This window comes from Salmo salar, chromosome ssa11 (assembly GCF_905237065.1).
Source record: "Salmo salar chromosome ssa11, Ssal_v3.1, whole genome shotgun sequence".
Taxonomy (NCBI): domain Eukaryota; kingdom Metazoa; phylum Chordata; class Actinopteri; order Salmoniformes; family Salmonidae; genus Salmo; species Salmo salar.
In genome coordinates, this window is record NC_059452.1 from 9,191,827 (window position 1) to 9,210,157 (window position 18,331).

An 18,331-nucleotide genomic window follows, 5' to 3' on the forward strand; every position below is an offset into this window, starting at 1 on the left:
TAAGAATGGAAAGGGGGGAAGGAGGAAGAGAGGTAGGAAATGTCTGTTTTTACCTGACATACCAGACATGGGATGAAGGTTGTTGAGGGCATTCCCAGAGGTGGCAGACTGCTGAAGGAGCTGTAAATAAAGCTAGACATTACACCAAAACAGAGAACACAAAGGGTCAGGACTGCATCCGGGACTGTGCTTTCAGGAAAGAAATCGCAGAGAGAGAAAAAAGGTAAAGTGGGTGAGTAGGACAGATGAAGGGTAAAAGGACAGGAAAGAGTGGAGGTGTAAATGTTGGTGATACAGAGAGGGGAAGAATCAGAAAAAATAGAAGGTAAAAAACAAATCCAGAAAAAAACGTGACGCTGGGAAACACTGAGTGGGATGAAATGAGAGTTAAGAGGATTTAAATGGAAGGCAAGACAGCGAAGAAAAGGAAGAGGTTGGAAGATTTTCACAGCACACCCATGGAGCAGCACTAACATCGTAGCAAGCTCTGCCGTTTATATTGGACTGGCCACATAATTGGAGGGTCAGGAGATCTACTCCCCATTTAGAATTAAAGCCAATTGAAAACATATCAGGTCTTTAGGTGAGTTGAGACTAGATGGCCATCCAACATAGATAATTGGAAACAATGAAAATATACATCTCTAACATCTGTCTAGAAAGACAGCAAACCAAACACAAGCAAGGAGGGAGGGAGCTGGCTGGATGCAGAAAATGCGCGACTCATACAGAAGAAACAGATCATGTGTCTACTCCCTAAGGTCAGGGAGAATACTTACGAGGCAAAACTAACAATGTTCAATCAATGGAAACCTTATGTCAAATCAAGTCTAATAAGAAATTGACAATATGGCAGTCAATGCTCTAGAGCAGGGGTGTCAAATCGGCCCGCAGGTGGTTTGTGAAAAAATATATAAATAATAAATAAAAGAAATGGGGAAAAAATAATCAAACCACGTTATTTGTCACATGCTTCATAAATAATAGGTGTAGATTAAAAGTGAAATGCTTACTTCACAACAATGCAGGGATAAAAATAGAGAAATAATAGACAAGTAACACAAGGAATAAATACACAATGAGTAACTCATTATTTCGCTATATACACGGTGTACCAGTACCGAGTCGATGTGCAGGGGTACGAGGCAGATATGTAAATATAGGTAGGGATAAAGTGACAAGGCAACAGGATATATAATAAACAGTAGCAGCATATGTGAGTCAAGAGTTAATGCAAAAGGGGGTCAACGTAGATCGTTAAACCGAAAGAGTCATTCAAAAGCATATAAAGTGATTTGATAAGAGCTTTGATCGAAAATGCAAGCCTGATGCAACCTGAGCCTGATGAGCCATACTTTAAATACATTTTATGAGCCCTACATAAAACATTTTTTAATCCCAAGCCCAAAAAAAGCACAAATGATTGTGACGTTAGCCAATACATATGACATATAGGCGACTAAGCATTACGCACGACAGAAAAACGTAAAAGCCCATAGATGTAGCTAGCTACAATGAATTTGGAATGTATTCAGACTGCTTCCCTTTTTCTTCTGTTACGTTACTGCCTTATTCTAAAATGAATTAAATAAAATGTTTTTCCTCATCAATCAATACACAATACCCCATAACGACAAAGTGAAGACAGGTGCATTCATATGGGCCTTGGTCAGGGAGGTGACCAAGAACCCGATGGTCACTCTGACAGAGCTCCAGAGTTCCATCTCTGCAGCACTACACCAATCAGGCCTTTACGGTAGAGTGCCAGACGGAAGCCACTCCTCAGTAAAAGGCACATGACAGCCCATTTGGAGTTTGCCAAAAGGCACCTAAAGGATTCTCAGACCATGAGAAACAAGATTCTCTGGTCTGATGAAACCAAGATTTGAACTCTTTGGCCAGAATGTCAAGCGTCACATCTGGAGGAAACCTGGCACCATCTCTACCATGAAGCATGGTGGTGGCAGCATCATGCTGTGGGGATGTTTTTCAGCGGCAGGGACTGGGAGACTAGTCAGGATGGAAGCAAAGACGAACAGATCAAAGTACAGAGAGATCCTTGATGAAAACCTTCTCCAGAGCTCTCAGGACCTCAGATTGGGGCAAAGTTTCACCTTCCAACAGGACAACGACCCTAAGCACACAGCCAAGACAACGCTGAATGTCCTTGAGTGGCCCAGCCAGAGCCCGGACTTGAACTCGATTGAACATCTCTGGAGAGAGCTGAAAATAGCTGTGCAGCGACACTCCCTATCCAACTGACAGAGCTTGAGAGGATCTGCAGAGAAGAAATGGGAGAAAGTCGCCAAATACAGGTGTGCTAAGCTTGTAGCATCATACCCAATAAATGCTGATATTTCCGGGGGGGTCATACATAAATAAAATACTGTTTTGGCTTGGTCATTATGGGGTAGTGTGTGTAGATTGATGAGGGCGGAAAAACTATTTAATCAATTTTTGAATAAGGCTGTAACATAAAGTGTGGAAAAAGGGGTCAATACTTGTGTATTATTTATAATTTATAGTTTTGATGTCTTCACTATTCTCTACAATGTAGAAAATTGTAAAAAATAAAGAAGAACCCTGGAATGAGTAGGTGTGTTCCAACTTTTGACAGGTACTCTGTGTCTGTGCGCACACACACACACACACACACACACACACACACACACACACACACACCTACCAGTCAAAAGTTGGAACACCTACTCATTCCAGAGTTTCTTTATTTTTACAATTTTCTACATTGTAAAATAGTGAAGACATCAAAACTATGAAATAACACATACGGAATCATGTCGTAACCAAAAAAGTGTTGAAATCAAAATATATTTTATATTTGAGACTCTTCAAAGTAGCTGCCCTTTGGCTTGACAACTTTGCATACTCTTGGCATTCTCTCAACCAGCTTCATGAGGTAGTCACCTGGAATGCATTTCAATTAACAGGTGTGTCTTGTTAAGTTCATTTGTGGAATTTCTTTCCTTCTTAATGCATTTGAGCCAATCAGTTGTGTTGTGACAAGGTAGGGGGTGGTACACAGAAGATAGCCCCATTTGGTAAAATATCAAGTCCATATTATTGCAATAACAGCCCAAATAAGCAATGAGAAACAACAGTCCATCATTACTTTAAAACATGAAGGGCAGTCAATCTGGAAAATGTCAAGAACTTTGAAAAAGTTTCAAGTGCAGTTGCAAAAACCATCAAGCGCTATGATGAAACTGGCTCTCATGAGGACCGCCACAGGAAAGGAAGACCCAGAGTTACCTCTGCTGCAGAGTTCATAAGATTTAACTGCACCTCAGATTGCAGCCCAAATAAATGCTTCACAGAGTTCAAGTAAAAGACATCAACATCAACTGTTGAGAGGAGACTGCGTGAATCAGGCCTTCATGGTCAAATTGCTGCAAAGAAACCACTACTAAAGGACCCAATAAGAAGAAGAGACTTGTTTGGGCCAAGAAACACGAGCAATGGACATTTGACCGGTGAAAATCTGTCCTTTGGTCTGTGTCCAAATATGAGATTTTTGGTTCCAACTGCTGTGTCTTGTGAGCCACAGAGTAGGTGAACGGATGATCTCCGCATGTGTGGTTCCCACCGGAAAGCATGGAGAATGTGTGATGGTGCTTTGCTGGTGACACTGTCTGATTTATTTAGAATACAAGGCAGGCCAACATCCAGTGAAATTGCAGAGCGCCAAATTCAAAAACAGAAATACTCATAAAAATTCAGAAAACATACAAGTGTTATACATAGGTTTAAAGATTAACTTCTCGTGAATCCAACCACGGTGTCAGATTTCAAAAAGGCTTTACGGCGAAAGCATACCATGCAATTATTTGAGAACGTCGCCCAGCAGACAAATCATTACAAACAGTAATCAGCCAAGTAGAAGAGTTACACAAGTCAGAAATAGAGATAAAATAAATCACTTACCTTTGATCTTCATATGGTTGCACTCAGAAGACATTCATTTACTCAATAAATGTTTGTTTTGTTCGATAAAGTCTCTCTTTATATCCAAAAACCCCGTTTTGTTCGTGGGTTTTCTTCAGTAATCCACAGGCTCAAACGCAGTCACAACAGGCAGGCAAAAAATCCAAATTGCATCCGGAAAGTTCATAGAAACATGTCAAACGATGTTTATATTCAATCCTCAGGTTGTTTTTAGCCTAAATAATCGATAATAATATAATTTTTCAGAATACAAGCCTGAAACAATTTCTAAAAACTGTTGACATCTAGTGGAAGGCATAGGAACTGTAATTTGAGTCCTAAGTCAATGGATACTGTAATGGCATTGAATAGAAAACTACAAAAATAAAAAAATCCTACTTCCTGGATGGATTTTTCTCAGGTTTCCGCCTGCCAAATCAGTTCTGTTATACTCACAGACATTATTGTAACAGTTTTGGAAACTTAGAGTGTTTTCTATCCAAATCTACCAATTATATGCATATCCTAGCTTCTGGGCCTGAGTAGCAGGCAGTTTAATTTGGGCACGCTTTTCTTCCAAAATTCCGAATGCTGCCCCCTACCCTAGTGAAGTTAACCAGCATGGCTACCACAGCATTCTGCAGCGATATGCCATCCCATCTGGTTTGCGCTTAGTGGGACTGTCATTTGTTTTTCAACAGGACAATGACCCAACACACCTCCAGGCTGTGTTAGGGCTATTTGACCAAGAAGGAGAGTGATGGAGTACTACATCAGATGACCTGGCCTCCACAATCACCCGACCTCAACCCAATTGAGATGGTTTGGACCGGTGAAGGAAAAGCAGCCAACAAGTCCTCAGCATATGTGGGAACTCCTTCAAGAGGATTGGAAAAGCATTCCAGGTGAAGTTAGTTGATAGAATGCCAAGAGTATGCAAAGCTGTCATCAAGGCAAAGGGTTACTACTTTGAATCTCAAATATATTTGTTTAACACTTTTTTGGTTACTACATGATTCCATGTGTCATTTCATAGTTTTGATGTCTTCACTATTATTCTACAATGTAGAAAATAGTAAAAAACAAAGAAACCCTGGAAAGAGTAGGTGTCCAAACTTTTGACTGGTACTGTGTGTGAGAGATCTATCTATCTATATAAACAGGATTATCTATTTTGAATGGAATTGATAGGCAACAATTGATGAGGGAAAGACTGCTCACGCGCCATGCTCTAATTCAAGATTTGTTACATAATGGCGACGAAGGACATTGCCACCGTTTTACACTCCCGTAACCAATTGTGCTATTGTGTATGTTTTTTCGCCTTATTTGTAACTTCTTTTGTACATAATGTTTCTGCCACCGTGTCTTATGACCAAAAAATACCTATTGATATCAGGGCAGCGATTACTTCCCTCGTACTGGAGGAATTCTTCTTCAACGAGTCGGACGAGAAGGATTTACTCCAGACACACGACAAGACCGTCATTCGCAGGAGGAAAAGACGGAGGTATCGTGGACGACAGTCCGGGTGCCTTGTAAGGATCCGTTGCCAAGAGGGTAATCTACCTTTACCATCGGTCCTATTTGCCAACTTACAATCAATCGAAATAAAATAGATTTACTACGAGCATGTATATCCTACCAACGGGACATTAAAAACTGTAATATCTTATGTTTCACAGAGTCGTGACTGAACGACGACATGATTAACATACAGCTGGCGGGTTTTAAGCTTTTTCGGCAGGATAGAACAGTGGCCTCTGGTAAGACAAGGGGCGGAGGCCTATGCATATTTGTAAACAACAGCTGGTGCACGAAATCTAAGGAAATCTCTAGATTTTGCTCACTGGAGGTAGAGTATCTCATGATAAGCTGTAGACCACACCATTTACCAAGAGAGTTTTCATCAACATTTTTCGTAGGTGTCTATATACCATCGCAGACCGATGCTGGCACTCAAATGAGCTGTATACGGCCATAAGCAAACAGGAAAATGCTCATCCAGAGGCGCCGCTCCTAGAGGCCGGGGACTGTAATGCAGGGAAACTTAAATCCGTTTTACCAAATTTTTATCAGCATGTCATGTGTAACCAGAGGAGAAAAAAATAAATAAATAAATAAATAAAAAAAAAACTCTAGACCACCTTTACGCCAGACACGAGTACAAAGCTCTCCCGCGCCTGGCAAATCTGACCATAATTCTATCCTCCCGATTCCTGTTTACAAGCAAAAACTAAAGCAGGAAGCACCAGTGACTCAGTCAATAAGAAAGTGGTCAGATGAAGCAGATGCTAAGCTACAGGACTGTTTTGCTATCACAGACTGGAATATGTTCCGGGATTCTTCCGATGGCATTGGGTACACCACGTCAGTCACTGGTGTCATGACCGTGGCCCTTTTGGGTGTACATCGTGGCTCCCCCCTTCTCACACCACAGGTTTTACAACAGTCATAAATTCCTGGTAGAAACTCTCTTCGCTGCTATGAAGTATTGAGGGAGAGCCTATGGAGAACAAAGACATTCTTCTTGCCAAAACTCCTAATCCCCAAAATTGGAGAATTAAACAATATTTCAATTTTTTGAGAATGTGGGAATGGTCCATGGAAACGTAAGGGACAGTCATGTGGAGTTTGTCTCATTTGGTGATCTCATGAAGGATAGGAAACACACATTACTGTGTCTTTGGTTGTGTACAGTTTTCAATTATGGGGTTTACATCTAAATGTTGTGAAACGTATATGATTACATATGAAACTACCTGTGAAAAGATGAAATGTGATGTTAGCCTTCTAAATGAGTCTGGGTTTTCATGTAAAGTTAACTAATCAGTGGCCACATCCCCGTGAGCACAGACATTACACGGCGTCATGGAATGCCCCCTCTTCTACTAAGTATAAAACCTACTTCCGACAAAATTTACATTAGACCAAAAAATATAAAGCTGTCGCCAAAATGTATAAATGGTTGGAAATACAAACTAGAGTCAAGACAACGCCGGGACGAGGTCCCCACATTGAAATGGCTAAGAAATCTACAAACAAAATAAAAATTATTCAGGTTGCAGCCGTTTCAATACTTTAGTCTGGTAAACGCATCCGATCTAAGAACATTTCCGATTGGTACTCTGAAGTATCCATTATAACAAATACGACAGACTTTGATCTCTGGTGGACAAACCAAAGACTTTGTCGACTGACTATCCAGCAGACAGACTGGCGATCGCAGAGAGGGACAACCAAGACGTACACTCGTAAATGTCAATTGCATTTCTAAAATCCAATTGAGCGATTGTTAGGGTGTTAAATATCCATATTTACGATGAAGTATTCAACTGTATGTAGTGAATCCACTCCGAGTTTGCCGCTCTTGAACCGCCCCCACCCCTTTCCTTTGTCTACCAAGCCGTCATATCAGTTAAGCCCACTAGGGACTTTTCTATCATGTCAGTAACCAATGTATGACCTATTGTGTGCGTGTGTGTTTATGAAATTCTGTGATTGATTAATTTAGTGAATAAATAACTAAGCCAATTTGTATATCACTGATTCATGATCTATGTTAGGGTTCGCGTAGATATGCAAGGGTTTGTGACACTCAGAATATTACTGATGTGATGATAATACATTAATAAGTGACTAAATCGATAAGATATGAAAATATCTGAGGAGTTATATTCGGGAAATAGAAACTCTTTCCTGTGGTGCCCAGACTTCCTAGTTGATTAAAGTTACATTAGTTTAATTGCGTAATTAAAATACAGATAGTACAGAATTGATTTGATAAAATAAAAGTCAATTACGCCACTACATTGCAGCTATTGATGAAGCCGTACGTACATGACCGTACGTACATACCCCAACCAGAAGCCATGGGTTACAGGCAAAATACGCACTGAGCTAAAAGGTAAAGATGCCGCTTTCAAGGAGTGGGACTCTGACCTGGAAGCCTAAAAGAAATCCCGCTATGCCCTCCTACAAACCATCAAATAGACAAAGCGTCAATACAGGACTTAGAATGAATCGTACTACACCAGCGACGACGCTCGTCGGATGTGGCAGGGCTTGCAAACTATTACAGACTACAAAAGGGAAGCACAGCCACGAGCTGCCCAGTGACATGAACCTACCAGACTAGCTAAATTACTTCTATGCTTGCTTCGAGGCAAGTAACACTGAAACATGCATGAGAGCACCAGCTGTTCCGGACGACTGTGTGATCACGCTCTCCGTAGCCGATGTAAGACCTTCAAACAGGTCAACATTCACAAGTCCGCAGGGCCAGACGGATTACCAGGACGTGTCCTCCGAGCATGCGCTGACCAACTGGCAAGTGTCATCACTGACATTTTCAACTGTCCCTGCCTGTAATACCAACATGTTTCAAGCAGACCACCATAGTCCCTGTGCCCAAGAACACTAAGGTAACCTGCCTAAATGACTACCGCCCCGTAGCACTCACGTCTGTAGCCATGAAGTGCTTTGAAAGGCTGATCCCAGAAACCCTAGACCCAATCCAATTTGCATACTGCACCAACAGATCCACAGATGAAGCATCACTATTGCACTCAACACTGCCCTTTCACACCTGGACAAAAGGAACACCTATGTGAGAAAGCTAATCATTAACTACAGCTCAGCGTTCAACACCATAGTGCCCTCAATGTTCATCACTAAGCTAAGGACCCTGGGACAAAACACCTCCCTGCAACTGGATCCTGGACTTCCTGACGGGCCGCCCCCAGGTGGTAAGCGTAGGGAACAACACATCTGCCACGCTGATCCTCAACATGGGGGCCCCTCAGGGGTCCATGCTCAGCCCCCTCCTGTACTCCCTGTTCAATCATGACTGCATGGCCAGGCACGACTCCAACACCATCAAGTTTGCCGATGACAACAATGGTAGGCCTCATCACCAACAAAGATGAGACAGCCTATAGGGAGGTCAGAGACCTGGTTGTGCGGTGCCAGGACAACCTCTCCCTCAACGTGATCAAGACTAAGGAGAAGATTGTGGAACAGGTTGAGAGCTTCAAGTTCCTTGGTGTCCACATCACCAACAAATTAACATGGTCCAAGCACACCAAGACAGTCGTGAAGAGGGAACGACAAAGCCTATTCCCCCTCAGAAGACTGAAAATATTTGGCATGGGTCCTCAAAAAGGTTCTACAGCTGCAGTACATCACTGGGGCCAAGCTTCCTGCCACCCAGGACCTCTATACCAGGCGGTGCTAGAGGAAGGCCCTAAAAATTGTCAACGACTCCAGCCATCCTAGTCATAGACTGTTCTCTCTGCTACCACACGGCAAGCGGTACCGGAGCACCAAGTCGAGATCTAAAAGGCTTCTTAACAGCTTCTACCCCCAAGCCATAAGACTCCTGAACAGCTAATCAAAGGGCTACCCAGACCCATCTTTTACGCTGCTGCTACTCTCTGTTTATAATCTAACTCTCCCTACACGTACATACTTCTTCAATTACCTCAACTAACCGGTGCTCCCGCACATTGACTCTGTACTGGTACCACCTGTATCCTCGCTTGTTATTTTACTGCTGCTGTTTAATTATTTGTAACTTTTATTTTCAATTTTTTACTTAACACTTTTTTCTTAACTTCTTAAAGCATTGTTGTTAAGGGCTTGTAAGTAAGCATTTCACTGTAAGGTCTACACCTGTTGTATTCAGCGCATGTGACAAATAACATTTGATAACAATATTCGAGTGTTAGGCTGTTTTAAAACTCTGCAGCTGCAATAACATATTTACAATAAAACAAGAAGGTGACCCCCAAAAGCCAGATGGAAATGTGTAAATTAGACAACATGCATTTGTTCTTTATATTACTGTAGCATAGGCTATACTGCAGCAAATGTAGGCCTACCTGTCACAAGAAAAAAAAAAATTACCATGAGATGATAGGTCTACATGCATTGTGAACAGCAATACTGACATGTGCTATCTGTCCACAACATAAGCGTTGATGGTTGATCATGCAGAGAGACCGCAGAGAAGCAAGATTTAGACATTGCATATAATTTAACAGTTCCATTTCAAGTCATGCTGTTGATATAAATCATTTATAACAAATGTACCGGTTTCTCGGTTATTTATCCCAAAAAAAGGGAGTGGTTTTGGGCAGTAAATCTCAGTAACCGGGTTCCCCGCTATGCAACCCTAATCAGTACCGCTTGTCGTGTGGTAGCAGAGAGAACAGTCTATGACTTGGGTGGCTGGAGTCTGACAATTTGTAGGGCCTTCCTCTGACACCGCCTGCTATAAAGGTCCTGGATGGCAGGGAGCTCGGCCACAGTGACGTACTGGGCCGTACGCACTACACTCTGTAGTGCCTTGCGGTCGGATGCCAAGCAGTTGCCATACCAAGCGGTGCTGCCGGCAGTCAAGATGCTCAAATGGTGCAGCTGTAGAACTTTTGAGGATCTGAGGGTCCATGCCGAATCTTTTCAGCCTCCTGAGGTCCTTAGTAATGTGGACACCGAGGAACTTGAAGGGCTCATGCCACTCCACTACAGACCCGTCGATGTGGATGGGGGCATGTTCGGCCCACCGTTTCCTGTAGTCCATGATCAGCTCCTTTGTCTTGCCGACATTGAGGGAGAGGTTGTTTACCTGGCACCACACTGCAAACTGAATATACTTTTAAATAGTGATGCACCGACATTTTTGTCCGATACTGATATTTTCCTTGCCAAAAAGAATACCTACAATTTTTGCGGTCTTAAGCATTCTAGTACAGTTAAATCTTTAACACACACACACACACACACACACAGCGGTCTAAGGCACTGCATCTCAGTGCAAGAGGTGTCACTACAGAACCTGGTTCGATTCCAGGCTGTATCACATCCGGCCATGATTGGGAGTCCCATAGGGGGCCGCACAATTGGCCCAGCGTCATCCGGGTTTGGCCGGGGTAGGCCGTCGTTGTAAATAAGAATTTGTTCTTAACTGACTTGCCTAGTTAAATAAAGGTTACTGTCATTGACAGTGATGCAAATGAATACAAATAGTAGAATTATGTGATAATTGAATAGATCATGCTAAACGAGGTTGGAATGTTATAAAAATCAATAAAAGACAATTTGTTAATTTGACAAAGATCTGTAGAAATCACACTGGATGTATTATACTTTATAATTGCATTGGGGGCATACTTATTCCACTGTACATGGGGCATCAGTCTACTCAGTGACACCCTGAGAACATTAGCGTTGTAGCTCTTATTGCAGAACTCAAACAACTGAATTGAGCCAAATTTATTGTCAACCTGTGTGTATTGAACACTATTCTGGAGGAAAAACAATACTGCATGGATGTTTTGGAGTCTGATAACTGAGGAGGACGTTGGTAAAAAATATATTGGGTCAGTAGACTGATACCCCATTTCATTGATCCCCAATCCTTAGTTAAAGCTGTACAGTGCAATATGAATGTCAATACACACAATTGGCTGACTGGGGAGGTGATTTCGCACAGTCATAGACCCACAATAAGAGCTACAATGCTAATATTTGCGCAAACTCTTCACAGTTGTGTTCTGTGGGTGTCATGAAGTAGACTAATACCCCATTTCATTCCTTCACATTCGAACCTTGTTTAACATCATCTAGTCTAAATATGGCATGATTCCACCAACTGTAAACTTATGCATCACTTTCAAAGAGGTACTTTTATTTTGAAGGAAAAGCACAAATTCCACTATTGCACCTAATCCTTATTGTGGCTAGCTTCACAACATAACCCGGTCCGGTCGAGCCTCACTAGCCAGATGAAGCTAGCTGGCTGCTTATAACGTTAGCTTTGGGCAACAGGGTTAAGTAGCTGGCTAGCCATTTATTTTCATTAACTAAAGTTCAATTTCAACAAGCGAACAACAAGTGGCAACCTAGCTAATACTTACGCAGAAGAATTCCTAAATCATTGCTAAGAATAATGAAAATGACTGCAGTTTCTACTGGTCATTGTTTTCAGGCTGGTTGCATTGGTGCTAGCTAGGTACCAAGCTAAAGCTAGCTACCCCAGAAGTTGGGGTCGAACAACTGATGCTTTATTACTAACGCTGTATTGTAAACACATAGTTTGTGGACTGTGTTTGCAGACTTTTTTGTACAGCTTTGAGAGTGCAACTGATCATAGTGGTGTCGTGTGCATGTGCAAATTCAGAACACACAACACTCTATAATAGAACTGTGTTATTTGACGTGTCAAATTAAAAGCTTATTTGACTCATCTTTTTTGACACGCAAAGACCCAAACGATGTTCCATAGTATGTCGTGAAGCTAATGGCAGTGACGCTATTACTGTTCAACTCCAGTAGGGCAACAGGTGTACCGGTGCTCCACCAATCTTTCGAAAGCCAACATCACCCACGACAGAGAACGGCTGATTGTCAAGGGCAATGATTTCCATTATCTTGGCGTTAATGGATTTCGCCTTTGAGTTGTCTCGCTAAAATGTTCTTACTCTTTCAAATGACTGCTGGACTTGTTGACTGCTCGATCCACACAGCAGACATTGTGGGCTAGGTTAGGAATGCTGTGTTGCACGTGTAGCGCAACATTTTACGTTGCGTCATTATGTTATGTACCTACGTTATATAGGTATGCACGTCAGCTTTGACATCGGTTTTGCACGTCGGCGTTAAACTAGACATCGGGCCGATACCGATGTTGGCATTTTTAGCTCATATCAGCCGATTCCGATATGTTCGCCAATATATCGTGCATCCCTACTTTTAAATCATTAAAACCAAATCGAAACTGTGTGGAAATGATAATGGACGTACATTCAATTTTGACGGCGATTAAATATTTAAATCCCTCCGGATCTGTATGTAGACCAAATGCGGCCTCCAGGGCAAAATTTGTTTGACACCCCTGATCTAGAGACTGTCTAAATCAGTCTGCCAAACAGCAGTGCATTTTAATGTGTCCCAGCTGTAACCCTCATCTTTCTAGAACAAACCTGAGATTGTAACCAATTGCAACCCAAACCTTAATTTGCTTGCAAACACAAACAACAAGCTAAGCTTAGTCCTGAATACCTACCTCTGGAAATATGAACCTAAAAATCTGTCAATTTCTAAACTGGAACATTAACAAGGGCTTGAAGCCAAGCCACGGGCCATTCCAAAGCTCTGCTGGGGATGGCGCTGGAGGAGGTGGTCACTTACTGCCAGATACTGTGGTCCCAGAGAGTTGAGCCCGGTCAGATTCCCCCACATTGAGGCAGTGTTGAGCTGCTGCATCTGCTGCTGAAGCTGCTGGGCAATGCGCTTCTGCTCCTTGTCCTTCTGCGTGTCGGCAAACTTCACTACGATGGGAGACGAGCAGCCCTAAAAAGTCAGGACAGACAGCAAATAGTGTCATTTCAAAACAATCTTCGATATTCCTCTAGCACGATTACAGCAATTTCAAAATGGCATTACTTGAGTAATGGGCCAGCCAATCATATAAGGCAGAGGAAAAAAAGCAAGTTATTATGTTATACTGAATGAAAATATAAACGCAACATGCAACAATTTCAAAGATTTGACTGAGTTATAGTTCATATTAGGTAACCAGACAATTGAAATAAATTCATTAGGCCCTAATCTATGGATTTCACATGACTTGGAATACAGACATGCATCTGTTGGTCACAGATACATTAAAAAAAAAAGGTAGGGGCGTCAATCAGAAATCCAGTCAGTATCTGGTGTGACCATTTGCCTCATGCAGCGCGACACATCTCCTTTGCATATACTTGATCAGGCTGTTGATTGTGGCCTGTGGAATGTTGTCCCACTGCTCTTCAATGGCTGTGCGAAGTTGCTGATATTGGTGGGAAGACACTGTCGTACACGTCGATCCAGAGCAGCCCAAACATACTCAATGTGTGACATGTCTAGTGAGTATGAGGCCATGGAAGAACTGGGACATTTTCAGCTTCCAGGAATTGTGTCCAGATCCTTGTGACACGGGGCCGTGCATTATTATGCTGAAACATGAGGCGATGGCAGCCGATGAATGGCACAACAATGGGCCTCAGGATCTTGTCACGGTATCTCTGTGCATTCAAATTGCCATCGATAAAATGCAATTGTGTTTATTGTCCATAGCTAATGCCTGCACATACCATAACCCCACCGCCACCATCGGGCACTCTGCTCACAACGTTGACATCAGCAAACCACTTGCCCACACGACGCCGTACACGTGGTCTGCGGTTGCGAGGCCGGTTGGACGTACTGTCAGATTCTCTAAAACAATGTTGGAGGAGGTTTATGGTAGAGAAATGAACATTCATTTATCTGGCAACAGCTCTGTTGGTCATTCCTGCAGTCAGCATGCCAATTTCACACTCCCTCAAAACTAAAAGACATCTGTGGCATTGTGTTGTGCACATTTTAGAGTGGCCTTTTATTGTCCCCAGTACAAGGTGCACCTGTGTAATGATCATGCTGTTTAATCAGCTTCTTGATATGCTACACCTGTCCGGTGGATGGTCATCTTGGCAAAGGAGAAATGCGAACTTCTGAGAAATAAGCTTAATGTGCATATGGAACGTTTCTGGAATCTTTTAATTCAGCTCATGAAACATGTGACCAACACGACCCTGCCTCACGACCCTGCCTCACACAGGAAGCGGCGCAGGTCCTAATCCAGGCACTTGTCATCTCCCGTCTGGATTATTGCAACTCGCTGTTGGCTGGGCTCCCTGCCTGTGCCATTAAACCCCTACAACTCATCCAGAACGCCGCAGCCCGTCTGGTGTTCAACCTTCCCAAGTTCTCTCACGTCACCCCGCTCCTCCACTCTCTCCACTGGCTTCCAGTCGAAGCTCGCATCCGCTACAAGACCATGGTGCTTGCCTACGGAGCTGTGAGGGGAACGGCACCTCCGTACCTTCAGGCTCTGATCAGGCCCTACACCCAAACAAGGGCACTCCGTTCATCCACCTCTGGCCTGCTCGCCTCCCTACCTCTGAGGAAGCACAGTTCCCGCTCAGCCCAGTCAAAACTGTTCGCTGCTCTGGCACCCCAATGGTGGAACAAGCTCCCTCACGACGCCAGGACAGCGGAGTCAATCACCACCTTCCGGAGACACCTGAAACCCCACCTCTTCAAGGAATACCTGGGATAGGATAAAGTAATCCTTCTAACCCCCCCCTTAAAGATTTAGATGCACTATTGTAAAGTGGTTGTTCCACTGGATATTATAAGGTGAATGCACCAATTTGTAAGTCGCTCTGGATAAGAGCGTCTGCTAAATGACTTAAATGTAAATGTACATGTTCCATTTATATTTTTGTTCAGTGTAGATTCTCTGTTTCTGAAGAATGGGAGGTGTGCAGGTTCAATGCTTACCTCCATAGTTTGTGATTGGTGCATGGATTTGATTGTTGACTGTGCCATCTGTCTTGCTGTAAATGTTATAAACGCACAACCTGCAGAAGGGGAACAACTCGTAAATGGTTGACATACATGGTCCTGACTCCTGACAGCATTTATAAACAGATCATGTTAAGCATACAGCCCAGATTGCAGCATGCAATGGAGTCTGGTAAATTCTTGTTTTAGTTAAACAGCCCTCCAAAAAGCGCACTTGGAACAGTGTAACAGATATTTGGATCATAAATAACTAGAATTTAAGTCAATATGCTACATCTAGAAGTGATGACCTTGAGATTGGTACATAGCTGTGAGAGGATTTGTATGGAAGATGTGTGGGATTTGTACACAAGAGGACAAATGAGAGTAATGACTTATCACCCATCTGTATGCAACTATTTTAGAGTGAGTGTGTGGGAGTGTATGTACCGCATGTAGAGAGATTAATGTCAAAACAATGACTAGTCCTCATAGTATAACTGATAGAGTAAATGTGTATGTGTGTTTGGGTGCATCTTGTTGAAGGTGTGTGTGTGTGTGTGTGTGTGTGTGTGTGTGTGTGTGTGTGTGTGTGACGATGAGGATGAAAGGTGAACTGAATCTGCCTCACCACGGCTCAGTCCATCCGGCCCACGTAGTATTCTACATTCCTCGATCTGTCCGTACGGCGAGAACATAAGTCTGATGTCATTCTCATTACACTTTTTCGATATCATTCCTATGAACAACTTCCTGTCTTCCACCGCTGAAAGAGACAATGAAGAAGACAAGGTTGTTTCAACAAACATTGAGTAACTGCATTAGAGACATCATACAACAAGGGCAGCTTCTAAGAGGTAGGGCTTCAACGTAAAAACAAAACTACCACACCATCCACCAGTCTCCACTGCCTGCAGAGCTGTAGCTATACCCACCATTATTCTTCTCACTGTCAGCTGGCTTCATCTGAATGGGGTGATGCATCTGTTGAGGAAAGACATTGAATTTAAAGGAAGGAAGAAGCGCTGAAGGATACTGCCTTGATAGGTATAAATGGATGTGTGGTTGGCATCTCTAGGGCCCTCTAAAATCTGCGATGTGGAGAACACAGAAGGAATCTAGACATTAAAACTTAATTCCACAATATTTAAATGTATTAACCTCTCTAGGGTAGGGGGCAGTATTTTCACGGCCGGATGAAAAACGTACCCAAATTAAACGGCCTACTACTCGGGCCCAGGAACTGGAATATTATTAGTAGATTTGGACAGAAAACACTCTGAAGTTTCTAAAACTGTTTGAATGATGTCTGTGAGTATAACAGAACTCATATGGCAGGCAAATATCTGAGAAGAATCTAACCAGGAAGTGAGAATTCTGGTGCTTGTAGTCCTTTCAAGTCATTGCCAATGGAACACAGTGAGTTAGGGTTCATTTTGCAGTTCCTAAGGCTTCCACTAGATGTCAACAGTCTTTAGAAAGTTGTTTGAGGCGTCTATGATGAACAGAGACCGAACAAGAAGGCTGGGAAGTTGTAGACCCATCAGTTCATTGGCGCGCGTTCATGTGAGAAGGAACCTGTGTTCCAAAACGTTTTTCAAGACACAGGAACCGTCCGGTTGGAATATTACTGAAGTTTCACGTTCAAAAGGCCCTAAAGATTGATGCTTTACAATGTTTTACATGTTTGAACGAACGTAAATAGATTTTTTTCTTTTTCCGGCGAGCTTATATTATGGAGTTTATCGTACAAAACAACATTTATTGTGGACCTGGGATTCCTGGAAGTGCCTTCTGATGAAGATCAAAGGTAAGGGAATATTTCTAATGCAATTTATGATTTTAGATGACTCCAAAATGGCAGCTATCTGTATTGCCTAGTGTATTTTTCTGAGCGCAGTACTCAGATTATTGCAAAGTGTGCTTTCCCAGTAAAGTTATTTTGAAATCTTTCACAGCGTTAGCATAAAGGAGATGTTCATCTATAATTCTTTGAATGACAGTTTAATATTTTATCAACATTTATGTTGAGTATTTTTGTAAATTGTAGCGCTGATTCACCGGCAGTATTGGAGGCTAAATATTTTCTGAACGTCACGCGCCGATGTAAAATTCTGTTTTTAGATATAAATATGAACTTGATCTAACAAAAAATGCATGTCATCTGATGAAGATCGTCAAAGGTTAGTGCTGCATTTAGCTGTGTTTTGGGTATTTGTGATGCATGCTAGTTGCTTGCAAATGGCTGTGTGGTTATTTGTGTCTATGTACTCTCCTAACATAATCTAATGTTTCGCTTTCGCTGTAAAGCCTTTTGGAAATCGGACAACGTGGTTCGATTCAGGAGAAGTGTATCTATAAAATTGTGTAAAATAGTCCTATGTTTGAGAACTTTGAATTATGACATTTTGTGGTTTTAAATTTGGCGCTCTGATTTTTCACTGGCTGTTGAATAGTGTGGGACGATTTCGTCCCACCTCCCCTAGAGAGGTTAAACTTCGTAGGGAATAAACTAAATGTATGGAACATTGTTAAATTTGCCCACGTTTATCATAAGACATGAACAGAATGCATCAGTGATGGGTATTTCCTGCAACTTTCTTAAGAGGCAACGAGAATTTCCCCTGACTATGTCTGGTGCACGCATCTACCACTTTGTGCATCCATTAACAATGATGCTAAAGAAATAATTCTGGCAGATGGAAAGGCTTTCCCAAAAATCTTCTCAATTAAATGTTAAACTACAAAATAGCCTATGCTAACCTGGCAGAATGAGATTATTATTTGCATCAATCCAGTATTTGTTCTGCAAACTATCACCACATGTGCTCTACAAAAACCTCTTGTGGACTTAAAGCATCCCATTTAGTTGTTTTCTATTTAAACAAGTGTGATAAAAAAAATAAAAAAATGGGGAAATGGAAACCTTGAAAAACAAAATGGAGAAAACGGAATTTGGGAAAAAACTAAGTAAACAGGAAAAATATACAACAGATGTTATAGGGTCCTACATCTCTAG

At 42.2% G+C, this 18,331-nt stretch overlaps 1 protein-coding gene across 43 annotated transcripts in view; it reads right to left on the bottom strand.

Annotated features, from left to right (window-relative positions):
- Window positions 1-18,331, bottom strand: part of LOC106561939 (CUGBP Elav-like family member 1) — a 56,290-nt gene that overhangs the window by 8,470 nt on the left and 29,489 nt on the right. For 19 of the 43 annotated variants that reach the window (XM_045689009.1, XM_014126391.2, XM_045689014.1 and 16 more), the window contains 5 exons: window positions 16,248-16,296; window positions 15,944-16,078; window positions 15,310-15,389; window positions 13,135-13,296; window positions 54-132 (listed from right to left, as the gene is read on the bottom strand). In XM_045689009.1, coding sequence (XP_045544965.1) covers window positions 54-132; window positions 13,135-13,296; window positions 15,310-15,389; window positions 15,944-16,078; window positions 16,248-16,296 — 505 coding nt within the window. The remainder of the gene's footprint in view (window positions 1-53; window positions 133-13,134; window positions 13,297-15,309; window positions 15,390-15,943; window positions 16,079-16,247; window positions 16,297-18,331) is intronic. The other 24 variants (XM_045689003.1, XM_045688996.1, XM_045688995.1 and 21 more) reach the window with 6 other exon arrangements.